Source organism: Physeter macrocephalus, chromosome 10 (genome assembly GCF_002837175.3).
Source record: "Physeter macrocephalus isolate SW-GA chromosome 10, ASM283717v5, whole genome shotgun sequence".
NCBI lineage: Eukaryota > Metazoa > Chordata > Mammalia > Artiodactyla > Physeteridae > Physeter > Physeter macrocephalus.
This window is the reverse complement of record NC_041223.1, coordinates 84,172,814-84,187,795: the sequence shown is the minus strand read 5'-3', so window position 1 is coordinate 84,187,795 and position 14,982 is coordinate 84,172,814. Positions and strand designations below refer to the sequence as shown.

The following is a 14,982-nucleotide window of genomic DNA, read 5'->3' as shown; positions in this document are numbered from 1 at the left end:
GGAGCCTGTGCTCCGCAACGGGAGAGGCCACAACAGTGAGAGGCCCGCGTACTGCAAAAAAAAAAAAGCCACGCAGTGCCCCTCTACCTGACGTTCCACAACAACTAGCTCAGGAGAAAGGAGAGGTCATTGTTACAAAGGAACAATTCAGTGCATACTGCCCCTGAACTACACAACAATTTTACACCCACAAACTAGCACACAGGGCTCCAAAAAAGTGATCTCAGGCCTCGGGGCTATCGCGCTTCCTACCTTCTATTTCTTGTCTGCCAGCCCAACACTGGCCTAAGATCAAAACAAGGGCTGAGAAACTGCAGTCAGTTGCAGCCAGAAGAGACTAAGAGGTCGTCTGGTTCAGGGGTTCCTACGCAGGCTGTGTATCCAAATCTCCAGAAACGCTGCTGTAAAAATTGAGACCGTGACCCCAAATCTGCTTTAGAAAGTCTAGGCTGCCAGGGGGCCGAGCGGAGCTACTCACCTAGAGGGGTCAAGTAAGTAGCTCCGTCTCACCACCAGGGAGTTCCAAGAACGCATCAGGGGCGTGCCTTTTCCACTACCCACCACCGCCTCTCACTGGAAGAGACAGAACCCGAAGATGCCTAGCTGTGGGCACACAGCAGCACTTCTCAAAACGTGGTCCTGAAAACAAATAGGATGTCCTAGAGTGCTCGTGTGAAATGCAAACTCCTAGGTCGCCGCCTGCGATACTGACTTGCCGTCTGGGGGCGGGGCGCTGGGCTGCGCAACTTGAACGAGAGCTGCCATCGGCGGGTTCCCGGGCACACGGGTGCTTGGGAACCACGGCTAAGTTCCAGCAGCGAGAGCTGTACCAGCCACTCTGGGAGGAAAGACACGCTGTCTGCTCCCAAGGAAGGAAGGAAGGTGCAGGGCTGCGATATCCAGAAGCAGGGCTCTCTCAATGCTCTTCCTTCGGGTCCTCAGAGGAATATGACACCGATGCTTGGGTCGCCCAGAGACCTGAATCTCTGGGCCAGCCGAGGCTGCCCAAGGGAGAGGGCAGTGTGGTAAGATCCCTCCTGCCTCCTGGGAGCCTGGTGGTCAGACACCAGCGCCAGCCTCTCTTTTAAAGAACCTCTAAAACTGCCTTCTAGTAACCTGGAATACAATTTATAATCAAAGATGCCAGAAAATTTGCAACTAAATCCAGAACATACGTACAACAGAAGATGCGTCAGCCTTAAAAAGGAAGGAAATTCTGACGCGTGCTATAACCTGGATGAGCCTTGAAGACATTAAACTAAGTGGAATAACGTCACAAAAAGACATACACTCTTCTATGAGGTACTTAGAGTAGTCAAAATCATAGAGACAGAAAGTAGAACGATGGGTGCCGGGGACGTGAGGGCAGGGCTAGGAGGAGGGAAATGCGCAGTTATTGTTTCATAGGTACAGGGTTTCAGTTTTGCAAGATGAAAGGAGTTCTGGAGATGGATGGTGCACAACATTGTTGCAAAACATTGTGAATGTATTTAATACCACTGAACTGTACACTTAAAAATAGTTAAGACAGTAAATCTCCTGTTATGTATATTTTACCAAAATTTTAAAAATAGGGAGAAAAGAAAAAACATTTGCAACTATTTGGGAGAACCAAGGATACCAGTCAAGACATAAGGCAACTAGAGAAATACTACAAAAAACGAAAATACAAGCGATGCCTGACTTTTAAAACAAATCATCTTCCCACGGTGTTTTTTTAAGATGATTATCAACTTAGAGCACATTTCCCCACTTGACCTATAATGTACATGATGTGTAACAACTCTGTAAAACACGTGTCTGTGGAGGGGTATTATGGCTAAAATAAACCCCTTCCCTCTGCGGGGAGGGTGTGGTGCTCCAGGAAGTTAAAGGAGAACTGATGGAAAAGGGCCTGGAGACATGGAAGGGACCAAAGTGTGGGAGAGCCGGCAGGGACGGTGATTGTTCCCAAAGCAGCAAAGAACAAGTCCCATTCGATGCAATCATATAGATTAAGTATGTGCATAAATAGCACACAAAAAGTCAGCGTTCTTACTAAATTTTACTAACTTTAAGAGGGCTTAAAAATAATAATCATCAAGACTTGCTTTATAATAATGCCACTCTGATTATCTGCATGTCACCACAAATCAAAGCTCTGGTAAGTCCTGTATACATTGTCCTTCAGTAGTAATACGAAAATCAGGCCATATTTTTTCTAGAGACAAAATGGGATTTCAAAACAGTCTCCTGAAAATAATTATTTTCCCCTCCCTAAAATTTATACTAAGAATGGTCACTGCCTTGGGAAAATAAAAATATGGTCTATAATGGTGGATTGTTTAAATAATAGATATATTTCCCCCATAATAATTATTCACAGCTAAAAGGAAAAGAGTTTAATAATAAGCAATATAGAGTCCTTGAATGCTGTGCAGGCGTCAAGGAAAGATAAACCAGAGACCAAGGCTAGATCCAGTTTGCTTCTCATAACATTTCTTTGACTATACTGACCTCTGGTGGCCATGGGAGGAGTCGTTTTTTTTTTTGTTTTTTTTTAATAACGGGGCTTATTTTTCCGTTAGTTGTGTGCCTTAACATTGTATCACCTAGGGGGGATTCTTTCACAATGTATATGCATGTTAAATCATCACATTGTACACTTTAAATATCTTACAATTTTATTTGTCAATTATATCTCAATAAATCCGGAAGGAAAAAACATGATATCACCACTAATAAGTTCCTGATCAATATGCCTGTCTTCAAAAAGATAAAGATGTTTATAGAATGTGGAAAAGGGGACATTATATTTAGTTCAAGACCAATGACTATGATATAGCTTTCACGCATTCATTTAACAAGTACTGACTTCGACCTTGTGCAAAGAACCGTGCTAAGTCTCCAAGACACAGGGGAACAAGACTCTGCCTACAGACCTCATACAGACTCTGCGTATCAGGTCCTGCCAATCAAGTGACAGGAATGGACCAAGAGAAGCACAGTGTGCTACGCAAACGTCCAGAGGCGCTAGGCCATCAAAGATAATGCCTGAGGACAAAAGGAAAGAGCTAGAAAAACAGCAGAAAAACAGCGTTCCAGGCAGAGGGGGCAGCCTGCGTGGAAGGCTCTGGGACAGGACGGACTGGAGAGTTTAAGAAACTTAAGGAGGGCTTCCCTGGTGGCGCAGTGGTTGAGAGTCCGCCTGCCGATGCAGGGGACACGGATTCGTGCCCCGGTCCGGGAGGATCCCACGTGCCGCCGAGCGGCTGGGCCCGTGAGCCATGGCCGCTGAGCCTGCGCGTCCGGAGCCTGTGTTCCGCAACGGGAGAGGCCACGGCAGTGAGAGGCCCGCGTACCGCAAAAAAAAAAAAAAAGAAAAAGAAAAAAGAAACTTAAGGAATAATACATCTAAAGCATAGAGTTCAAGGGTAAAGGTGGCCCTTAACAAGGCCAAAGAGGTGGGCAAGGACCAGATTTTGTGAATGTTTTTTAATTTTTCAAGCACTTGAATTTCCTTAAGAGCATTTATCTTTTTTTCCTATTAAAGCAATAGGACAGGTCAAGTCCACAAACTATTACATGAGAAATCCGGTAATTCTTTCACCCTACAGTCTCACGTCTCCCAGCCTTTGTCCACTATTCTAGTCTCCTCTCTCCCCTGGTACATATTCTGTGTACCACTCACTGAACAAAGGAATCCCAGAGAGGATGCTACCCACAAGGCTGAGGTCTGGTCACTGTGCAGAGGTGGGCTCAGAATGGGCCAGCGATGGACATCTGACCCAGTGACCCATCCGCGGGCTGCCAGCCACCCATGCAGAGGCTTGCGTGTAGTACTCTGAGGACACGGTTATTAGGCTAAGCCAACGCGCTCAGTCCAGATCTGGACCAGAGGACACCCTAGAGGCTGGAGAGAAGCGAGGGGAATGGGGCCGACCACAAGGACAGAGGAAGCCGCTGGCCCCAAAGCACAGGCGCTCATGCTGACAACAGACTGTCTTTATCCCCAGGCGGCCTGAGTGAGACTTGCCCCTTGGAGGCACCTGACGGGCCTCACTGACTGAGCGCCTCACAAGTCCTCTGCTGTTGCACCACCTCGTGTTCTTCTGTCACCCCTGTGTCACTTAACTTTGTCATATTAGTCATCTCCCCACAATAGACTTTGAAGACAGAGATCAGATGTTAGGCTTCCTGGTATCGTATCACCGCACTATAAGCCCTCGAACACCTATTTGATGGAGGATGGTAGATGGATGGATGGACGGGTGGATGGATGAATGGATAGATGGATGGATGGACAAACAGCTGATTCCTGGGGAAATGATAATGAAACCAAAACGTGGGAACAGAGAATAAAGTCCTAACTCCTTAAAACTCACAACATGCCTCCTAATCTGCAGCTCGCAGCATCCTCGAGATGCTCCAGCCCCTCAATTCTCCCCAGTCCCCAGACCCCGGGGCTCTCCTCCACCTTCCCTGCCTCGACACAACCCTCCTCTCTCCTGCGTCTCACAAACACCTACTCTGTCTGCCTTTTCTACAAGCTCCAATGTCTGGTCCACCCAGCGTTCAACACCCCCTGCTCTCAGCGCCCATAACTCCTTGCACACGCTTTCTCACTTCCTCTGTGGCACAAACTCTCCACGAGCCCAGCGCGCTCCTCATCTTTACTCAGACGCTCAAAAAACATGTGCTAAGGGGACCTAGTGCTGCTTTTAAAATGTGGCCCCCAAAAATGCTAACTAAAGGAAAATTTTTTAATTTTTAATTTATTAGGTACTTGGCACTTTTATCTTACCTCAGGCCACCTGCTAATGAATGCCTATTCCTTCTAATAAAGTGGCTCTCGAAGGAGGAGGGAGAGGGCATTTTTCGAAGGGGACATTTGGTGACATCTGGAGACATCTCTGCTTGTCACGACGTGGAGGGAGGGGACAGCTGCTACTGGCATTTAGCGGGTAAAGGTCAGAAATGCTGCTAAACGTCCCACAGTGCACCGGACATCCCCGCAACAAATGACTTTTTATCGTAATGTCAAGAGTGGGAAGCCCCGTTCTAATAGAATTTTTAAAGCTCTCATTTGTGAATTTATATACATTTTAATAAATTCCAAAGAAAAAAATTAGAAAATATTCAATGAATCTTCAAACACCACAGAGTGATGCACCAGAGAAAACCCGAGGCGGAGACACGGAGGGCGTTCTAAGTGCCCCTGCCCTGCTAGATCTCGGAGCCATGGGAGTTGGCAGCAAATACAAGAAGTAAGCGGGGGAGCTGGACAGAAAGAAGCACTGGGGGACAGAGGACTTAGGTAGCTGTTAAGGTCACTAGACTTCTGTTTCTGCTTTTGCTTTTAACATCTTTATTGGAGTATAATTGCTTTACAATGGTGTGTTAGTTTCTGCTTTATAAGAAAGTGAATCAGTTATACGTATACATATGTCCCCATATCTCCTCCCTCTTGCGTCTCCCTCCCTCCCTCCCTATCCCACCCCTCTAGGTGGTCACAAAGCACCGAGCTGATTTCCCTGTGCTATGCGGCTGCTTCCCACTAGCTATCTATTTTACATTTGGTAGTGCATATATGTCCATGCCACTCTACTCAATTTCGTTTCTTTCTATGGCTGAGTAATATTCCATTGTATATATGTGCCACATCTTCTTTATCCATTCATCTGTCGATGGACACTTAGGTTGCTTCCATGACCTGGCTATTGTAAATAGAGCTGCTATGAACATTGGGGTACATGTATCTTTTTGAATTATAGTTTTCTCAGGCTATATGCCCAGTAGTGGGATTGCTGGGTCATATGGTAGTTCTATTTTTAGTTTTTTAAGGAACCACCATACTGTTCTCCATAGTGGCTGTATCAATTTACATGCTCACCAACAGTGCAAGAGGGTTGCCTTTTCTCCACACCCTCTCCAGCATTTACTGTTTGTAGATTTTTTGATGATGGCCATTCTGACCAGTGTGAGGCGATACCTCACTGTCGTTTTGATTTGCCTTACTCTAACGATTAGTGATGTTGAGCATCTTTTCATGTGTTTGTTGGCTCATGTTGGCATGAGCTGCTTGTATATTTGGGAGATTAATCCTCTGTCCGTTGATTCATTTGCAAATATTTTCTCCCATTCTGAGGGTTGTGTTTTCATCTTGTTTATGGTTTCCTTTGCTGTGCAAAAGCTTTTACGTTTCATTAGGTCCCGTTTGTTTATTCTTGTTTTTATTTCCATTTCTCTAGGACATGGGTCAAAAAGGATCTTGCTGTGATTTATGTCACAGAGTGTTCTGCCTATGTTTTCCTCTAAGAGTGTTATAGTGTCTGGCCTTATGAAATTAGAACACTCCCTAACACAATATACAAAAATAAACTCAAAATGGATTAAAGACCTAAAGGTCACTAGAGTTTTTAAAACAAAGATAAAATAGGTTAGACCAATCTCGCAACAGAAGTCATTACTCTGAGACATAAGATTTGCCAAATAATAGCTATGTATTCATTACTTAGTTTTAAAATACTCAATGTGTGCAATAACTAAATACAATAAATATTTAAGCAGCTTTATACTAAAATGTGAAATGTCTTAACCTTCAAACGTTACATTATATAAAAAGACAGCAATGATTAAAACTCTAATATGTTATAACACAGGCTAACCCATTGGTAACAATAGTAAATTAAAAATAAAACCACTTAAATTATCTAGATACTCTGATTAATGTTTTTCTGTTCACTAAATAAATGACTTCAGAGATATTTTCCCCACTGGCCCTATTTAAAACATTTTAACACTTCCCCCCCACCCCAAAATGTATTTATACTCACATTCACTTGAACTTGGATGGACCAGTCACCAAGTATTGGATGGGAAGATAACTGGAAAGTTTTGGAAATGACTCCAAGATCACTTTGTTCTGACAACCACTGTTGGATCAAATTTGACTTGGGATCCTACAACGAAAACCACGCATGTTAACGATATAAAACCCCCCACGTGATGTGGACCCAACCTGGTTACGAATACGGCCCTGCAGTACTCCCAGGCTCATCCAAAATGGGGGACAGAGCAAGTTCTTAGAAGTCAGCTCTATACTACCAAAGAAGATGAATAAAAATTCCTCCTTTTCTCATATTCTCCTGAGAGCATCTTCATTCTGCTCCGCCTTTTAAATCTTGGCACGTACTGCCTTCCGCATGAAACGCTACAACATGTACCTCACCCAACCTGCGCTGCTGCTGGTGTTGTTGCAGAGAAGAAACCCCACTGTAGGGATAACAGGCCCCTGTCTTAAAGGCACTCTGCCTTATCACCACCACTCACACGTCATTCAGTCACTATGATTCTCCTCCAGCATAGGATCATCCACCCATTACAGCTGAGAAAACGGGCGCCCAGAGAGGTTAGGTAAACCCTCAACCACGAACAGCCGGTCCACTATCACAGCAGCAAAACATGATGGAACTCAGGGTTCAAACCCACGTGTCTTTTGATTCAACAGAAGTTGTGTCATGGGGGTGCTTAACCAAGGGGATGCGTGAAGAACACCTGAGTCTTCCCAGGCTCTCCCAGAGCACGCTCCCTGCATCCAATCCCATCCCAGACCTGTCGACCCTGTCCCTTTAACATCTCACGTCCAGCCACCATTTTCTAACTATGGCAACTAACCTCTGTCCTCCAGTCTCGCCCCTCCAGTACATCCTCCCCACTGCCAAACACAAACCTGTGGCTGGGGCAAAGGGGTTGAAACACCAGACACAGTTCCTGGCAAATTACAAGCAATGAGTAAACACTCGCTACGACCAGTACATCAGACCACCAGGCGACGGTGACTTCTGTTTGCCAGCAGAATGAGATCTACACTCCTCTGCGTAGTGTACAAGGCTTAGTAAGCTGACCCCATCTACATTACTACGCACATCTTCCTCCAAACATACAGACTTGTTTGCAATTCGCCCCAAACGCCCATGCACCTAGGCCTCTACCATTGCTGCATGGAAGGCCCTTCCTCCCTTGTCCAGATGGTGAAATAAGCTCCAACATCCTGCCTTCTACACATGCCTCCAAGAGGCAGGAGTGACCGCTCCCTGGAGCAACCCCAATGCACCTGGAGTTTACACCCCTAACATGTACTACTGTTTAAGGTTCTCATTTGTTATCTGGGTTTTTTGGTGTTTTTTGTCATTGTTACTTTTTGGTTTTGGTGTTTCTTTGTTCCCTGGATTATGAACTCCAGGATCAAATTTTTTCCCTGATTCTTTTTTTTTTTTAATTTTATTTATTTTTTTATACAGCAGGTTCTTATTAGTTATCCATTTTATACATATTAGTGTATACATGTCAATCCCAATCTCCCAATTCATCACACCACCATCCCTGATTCCTAATCTCTATCCTCTGACTCAAGGTAGCGGGTTGGCCTGGTTATTAGAAGCCAGAGGAAACCTCCCTCTGCGAGCGGGGGAGACTGTGTAAGTCGGGGTAAGTACAATGCTGAGAACTGAGTAGGAAGTGGTCTAGGAAGGCAGAAACTAATTGTTAAAACCAAAGACCAGGGGGCTTCGCTGGTGGCGCAGTGGTTGAGAATCCACCTGCCAATGCTGGGCACACGGGTTCAATCCCTGGTCCGGGAAGATCCCACATGCCGCGGAGCAACTAAGCCCGTGCGCCACAACTACTGAGCCTGCACTCTAGAGCCCGTGAGCCACAACTACTGAACCTGTGAGCCACAACTACTGAGCCCATGCACCTACAGCCCGTGCTCCGCAACAAGAGAAGCCACCGCGATGAGAAGCCCGTGCACCACAACGAAGAGTAGCCCCCACTCGCCTCAACTAGAGAAAGCCTGGGAGCAGCAACGAAGACCCAACACAGCCAAAAATAAAAAAATAAATTTAAAAAAAACCCAAAGACCACAAGCGGGCCAAGAATAAGCAGGTCACCATCCTTGGCAAGCCCTGGGGCAGGCACTGCAGTCAGAGCTGGCTCCCCTGCCCCTGTCAAGACTGGGATGGCTACGGAGCTCAAAGGATCAAAAACAAATGAAGAAATACAAAGAGTAATAAATATATGCTGTCTAATAATTAAGGGAATGCAAATGAAAACAATGAAAGGCCATTTTTCTTCCATCACACTGACAAAAATAAAAAATGATAATAATTCCCAGTGTCGCTTAAAATGTAGGGAAAGAGATGCACATAGTCCGCCGACGTATTATTTTGGTGAAGGTACACATTTCTCCCACAACCCAACAAACAAAGGAAATCCAAACTGAAGCCTTCGATGACCTGGAGGATCTGCAGGGCTGGGAGTGAATGAGATAAATCCCTCGTTTCCCAAGCCTGTCTTGGACCTGGGCATATCACCCCACAAGGAAGAGACAGAGAATGCAGAAATGCCAGAAGTCCTTACAGAGCACATGAGGATTTGAACAGGTGACGCATGGTGGCATCACAGCAGAGCCAGCATTTGCATGTGGTCACCGCCTGCTGGGATGTGAACAGTGCCCCTGTCACAGCCTGAACAGCCGCGTGGCTGGAGACACTGGGAAAGTGGCCCCTCGTGCTCTCTGAGTCACCTCTGCACAGCCCGGGCTCTCCATCAGGCGCCTGTGTCAGCCATCTCAAGCAGTAAACTCCCTGGCTGGAGAAGGCGAATACTTCTGCCAGCCCCCAGAGTCCTGGATTATGCACAAGGTGTGTGCCTAGCATGTAGAATTAAAGACATCAAATCACTTAAATGAGGTGCCACCACTGCCCCAGGCCAAAGTGTCAGAGCACAGTCACAGGGCGGACCCCAAGCTAGCAGCTGTGCCCACAAGATCACTCACCTGTACCAGGAGCAACAACTTCTCAGGAAGGGCAGCCAGGGTAGAAAACAGCGTGCCAGCTGCCATCCCAGCGCTGGAGATACTTATTTCCGAAGTGTAAGGACAGACTGGCTGCAGGAAGCCGGAATTAGGGGGAAGAGGTTTATTCCACCATAAAAAGGTCCCTGAAGCCCCTTTGCTTCCTGAGAAAGTCAGTTACTGGGTCAGGGAAAACACCCAATGATCCCCAAAAAAACACTGAACATGCTATGATGGTCAATATTTTAGCCACATCCTACAGTCAGTCATTCTTGGCTGGGCAAGATGGGCTCCAAAAAGCTGGCCTCCGGTAGTTCCCAGATGCCTTCTCCACACTCGCCTGCAGGTGGTGCTGTGCTAGAGAGTACAACTTCGTCCAAGTCAGGGGCTCTCGTTACACTACAGCCCCACTTTTCTCTGGGAAGTTTTTCTAAGAAACCACCTGTCCCATACTGAAAGATGCAGAAAAAGAGAACATCACAGTCTGGTGAACCCTGGCCCAAAGGACTGTTTTCAGATGGAGGAGCGCAGGGTGTGCGCATTCACATCAATGCTCTGAGCCATGAGTACTGCGGTGAGTATGGCACCCACAAGTGCATTCACTCACTGGTCCCAAACACAGTGGGTTCCGGGTAGAACTCTCCTGCCCTGGCCAAGCGGACCACCCATCAGCCAGGCCAGCGGGATCCCTCAGGACCAGAAATAGCAAGAGGAAGGGCTCTCTGTGCACTTCTGGGAAAGCCAAATGTGACAGGCGAAGTCCAAAATCGGAGAGAGGAGGCCAAAGGGTCCACAAATCACAATCAGCAGGGTTCGTTCTGGGTTAACGCTTACAACAATATATCCAGGGCTGATTTTTATTCGCCTGAGACAGAAAGAGGCAGATCGACTGTAAACGGCCAGACACAGGCAGACATTCACTTCTAAATCCTCCATTTACGCAGAGCGTTTAGTAAGTTCTCGGTATTTGTGGATAAATGATGAAGGACAGTATGAATGGCACCCATAAACTGCTCGGGGAGTTCCACGAATTTAGAAACGCTACTCACTGTGGCGACCTGCTTTATTCCAACACAGCAAAGGCAGACAGTCACAGAGCTGCTAACTCTGAAATAATACCAGTTCCATTTCAAGAAACATGCCAACCAGTGTGATATTTGCTATAAACACATCTTGGCTTCAAGTTATATGTATACATGTTTGTTTGCTTGATTTTTGTTTGTGTGTTTGTTTAGCTCCTAACAACAAAAAAAATACCTAAGAACAGGAAGATACTGAACTAAAAAGCCTAAATTTGCCTTCCATTCTGTTATTCCTTAGAACATTTTTTTTCCTGTTCCAGATCTTTTTTTTTAACATCTTTATTGGAGTATAATTGCTTTACAATGGTGTGTGAGTTTCTGCTGTATAACAAAGTGAATCAGCTATACGTATACATATATCCCCATATTCCCTCCCTCTTGCGTCTCCCTTCCACCCTCCCTATCCCACCCGTCTAGGTGGTCACAAAGCCCCGAGCTGATCTCCCCGTGCTATACGGCTGCTTCCCACTAGCTATCTATTTTACATTTGGTAGTGTATGTATGTCCATGCCAACCCATGTCCTGGGACTGAGGGGATTTTCCAGTACTAAAATCAAGAGAGTCCCAGCAAACTGGTCACCCTATTTCTATGTCATTGGTCAAAGGTCTAATACTCTCCTCAGCTTAAACGTAGAAAACCAGGTCCAGCCAGATGTCAGTTGCCTCCAGCTTGGCCCTCACTGGAAGCACTCAGTCTGCCAACCATGCTGCCTCCAGAGCCCAGAGTACTCAGGCAGAGGAGGCCAAAAGATTTCCTGCCAGAGGGGCTCCTAGTACAACAATAGCTAATGTTTAGTGAGCATGTTCTATGTGCCAGGCACAGTTCTAAATGCTTTACTTGTGTCTAGGTGGTCACAAAGCCCCGAGCTGATCTCCCCGTGCTATACGGCTGCTTCCCACTAGCTATCTATTTTACATTTGGTAGTGTATGTATGTCCATGCCAACCCATGTCCTGGGACTGAGGGGATTTTCCAGTACTAAAATCAAGAGAGTCCCAGCAAACTGGTCACCCTATTTCTATGTCATTGGTCAAAGGTCTAATACTCTCCTCAGCTTAAACGTAGAAAACCAGGTCCAGCCAGATGTCAGTTGCCTCCAGCTTGGCCCTCACTGGAAGCACTCAGTCTGCCAACCATGCTGCCTCCAGAGCCCAGAGTACTCAGGCAGAGGAGGCCAAAAGATTTCCTGCCAGAGGGGCTCCTAGTACAACAATAGCTAATGTTTAGTGAGCATGTTCTATGTGCCAGGCACAGTTCTAAATGCTTTACTTGTATCATATCACATAACCCTCACCAAAACCTTTACAAGATATTATTAGTTTTACACATTTTACAAATAAGGAAACCGAGGCTCAGAGAGGTTGATTAATTTCCTCAAGGTCACAGAGCTAGCACCTATTCTTCTTAGAGCAGAGAGTGATCCTTTTAAAATGTTAACTCAGATCACATCATGCCGCTCCTCAGAATTCTCCAGTGAATTTTCATTTCACTCACAGTAAAATCCAAAGTCCATATCATAGCCAAGAAGATCCTGTATAGCCCCTCGTCCAGCTGACCTACCTGTACCTGACCTTATCTCCTAATATTTGTCCCCTCACTTCCTGGGCAACAGTGCACTGCAAGCTTGTTCCCCCAATGCACCTAACAAGTTCCCACCTCAGGAACTTTGCATAGCTATTCCCTCTGTTTGTAGAGGCTCATTCTTTTATTTCCTATAGGTCTCTGTTCAAATAGGACTTCTCTAACAACTCTATAGAAAACAGCAAACACAAACTCTCTCTCTCTCTCTCTCTCTCTCTCTCTCTCACACACACACACACACACACACACACACACACATTCTCTCTTTTTTTATATATCTGTGTGTTTATTTATTGTCTGTCCACTACCCACTGGAATAAAAAGTCGATGTAAGCAGGGACTCACCTTCTGTATCGAGGACACAGAAGTTTAATAAACGTTTGACAAATGAATTAATCAATGAAGAAGCCAGGACCGGAACCCAAGTAGGCTTGACTCTGGAGCCTGAGCTCTTAACCCAGTGCTGTACCATCCCCCTTCCTAGAGAAACCATCCCACTTTGGGAGGGAAGCTTAGCCACGTGGATCCTAAGACATCCCAGTACCAACAATGTGTGAGCAGAACTTCCAAGAGAGCTTCAGTGAGACGGCTTTGAACCCCCAGCTTCAGTTCTGTCTGGCACTCACCTTAATGAGAATGTTTAAAGAGGTTTTGTAGGGCTTAAAATCTGAGAAGAGCGTAACAACACGAAACTTCACTTCTTGCTCTGGTTTATACAGGGGCTTGTCTGTTTGGATGAAGACAGTCATTCTCTTGGTCTCAAATGATAAGCGCGTACTATTCGAGAATAAAATCTCATCCTGGGCACGTCCAGTGACACGGAGCTCATAAATCTCATCACCGCTGTTCAGAGGTAGCTGGGGGAAAAAAGACATCAGATGTATCAAGGTCTCATTGTTTTACCTCCAAAGTGCTTTTACCTGTAAGTGAGAATTGAGATTTTAAATACATAGTATTATCAAAAGTAATCGCGATGTTGAAAACTGCAGCCCATCCTAGCCACCAAAATGAAACAATTTGTTTTCTCTCTTTCGGCGTCCTGGAGTTTGCTCTCCAGTTACACCACAGGGTTCCTGGACGGCAGGAACCGCGTCCCACAGCTCTGTCAGCAGTCACCTTGTCTCTTCCTATCCCAAGTACAAACTCTTCCACACTAACAGTCACTGCGGGTCACAATACCCTTCTCCTCCGTGCCTCGCCCTGTCTGAGGCAGTCCACGGGTGAAAGGCACATTTGCACAGGCTTTGTTTTCTTGCCATACTCTCTCCAGGACCTCTCACCTGTTCTAGGATGCACTCTCTTCCTGTATCTTGTGCATCGTGTCACAGTCCTGGTAAGTTTGATGGCACCATTATTTTACTGTTTCTATCACTAGTGGAAATCCTACCTTCTAGCAGGAACAGACCAGAAGCCACACTCAGCCTACGCACACCGTGCCATTCTACCTGACAGCAATCCTTCCGGTGGGTGCTCTAACTAATACCAGTTTACAAACCAGGAACCTGGGGCTTGGAAGAGCAAAGGAAGTTGCCCCAGGTCACTGGCTGAGATTCAAACCCGGGATGAACTATACTACTCCAACAAGAGCCTTCATGTGGTGGCTTTAAAATATGTCCAAAATTTCTCTGACCCGCCTCCCTTCAAAAGTCAGAGCCCCACTCCTGGGCATATACCCAAAGAAAACCATGATTCACAAGGACACACGCACCCCAGTGTTCATTGCAGCACTATTTACAATAGCCAGGTCAGAGAGGCAACCTAAATGCCCATCGACAGACGAATGGATAAAGAAGATGTGGCACGTATATACAATGGAATATTACTCAGCCATAAAAAGGAATGAAACTGAGTTATTTGTAATGAGGTGGATAGACCTGGAGTCTGCCATACAGAGTGAAGTAAGTCAGAAGGAGAAAAACAAATACCGTATGCTAACACATATATATGGAATCTAAGAAAAAAAAATGTCATGAAGAGATTAGTGGTAGGATGGGAATAAAACACAGACCTACTAGAGCATGGACTTGAGGACATGGGGAGGGGGAAGGGTAAGCTGTGACGAAGTGAGAGACCTACTAGAGCATGGACTTGAGGACATGGGGAGGGGGAAGGGTAAGCTGTGACGAAGTGAGAGACCTACTAGAGAAAGAGAAAAACAAATATCGTATATTAACGCATACATGTGGAATCTGAAAAAATTGGTATAGACGATCTTATTTACAAAGCAGAAATAGAGACAGACGTAGAGAACAAATGTATGGATACCAAGGGGGAAAGGGGGGCGGGTGGGAGGAATTGGGAGATGGGGATTGACATATATACACTATTGATACTATGTATAAAATAGATAACCAAGGAGAACCTGCTGTGGAGCACAGGAAACTCTACTCAGTGCTCTGTGGTGACCTAAATGGGAAGGAAATCTAAAAAAGAGGATATATGTATACATACAGCTGATTCACTTTGCTGTACAGTAGAAACTAA

The 14,982-nt window shown here is 45.7% G+C and overlaps 1 protein-coding gene across 1 annotated transcript in view; it reads right to left on the bottom strand.

Annotated features, from left to right (window-relative positions):
* The window catches only part of CD109 (CD109 molecule), a 133,182-nt gene that overhangs the window by 93,972 nt on the left and 24,228 nt on the right, over positions 1 to 14,982 (bottom strand). Inside the window, exons 4-5 of the mRNA XM_024132947.3 lie at positions 13,125 to 13,355; positions 6,816 to 6,941 (exon numbers count right to left, since the gene is read on the bottom strand). Coding sequence (XP_023988715.1) covers positions 6,816 to 6,941; positions 13,125 to 13,355 — 357 coding nt within the window. The remainder of the gene's footprint in view (positions 1 to 6,815; positions 6,942 to 13,124; positions 13,356 to 14,982) is intronic.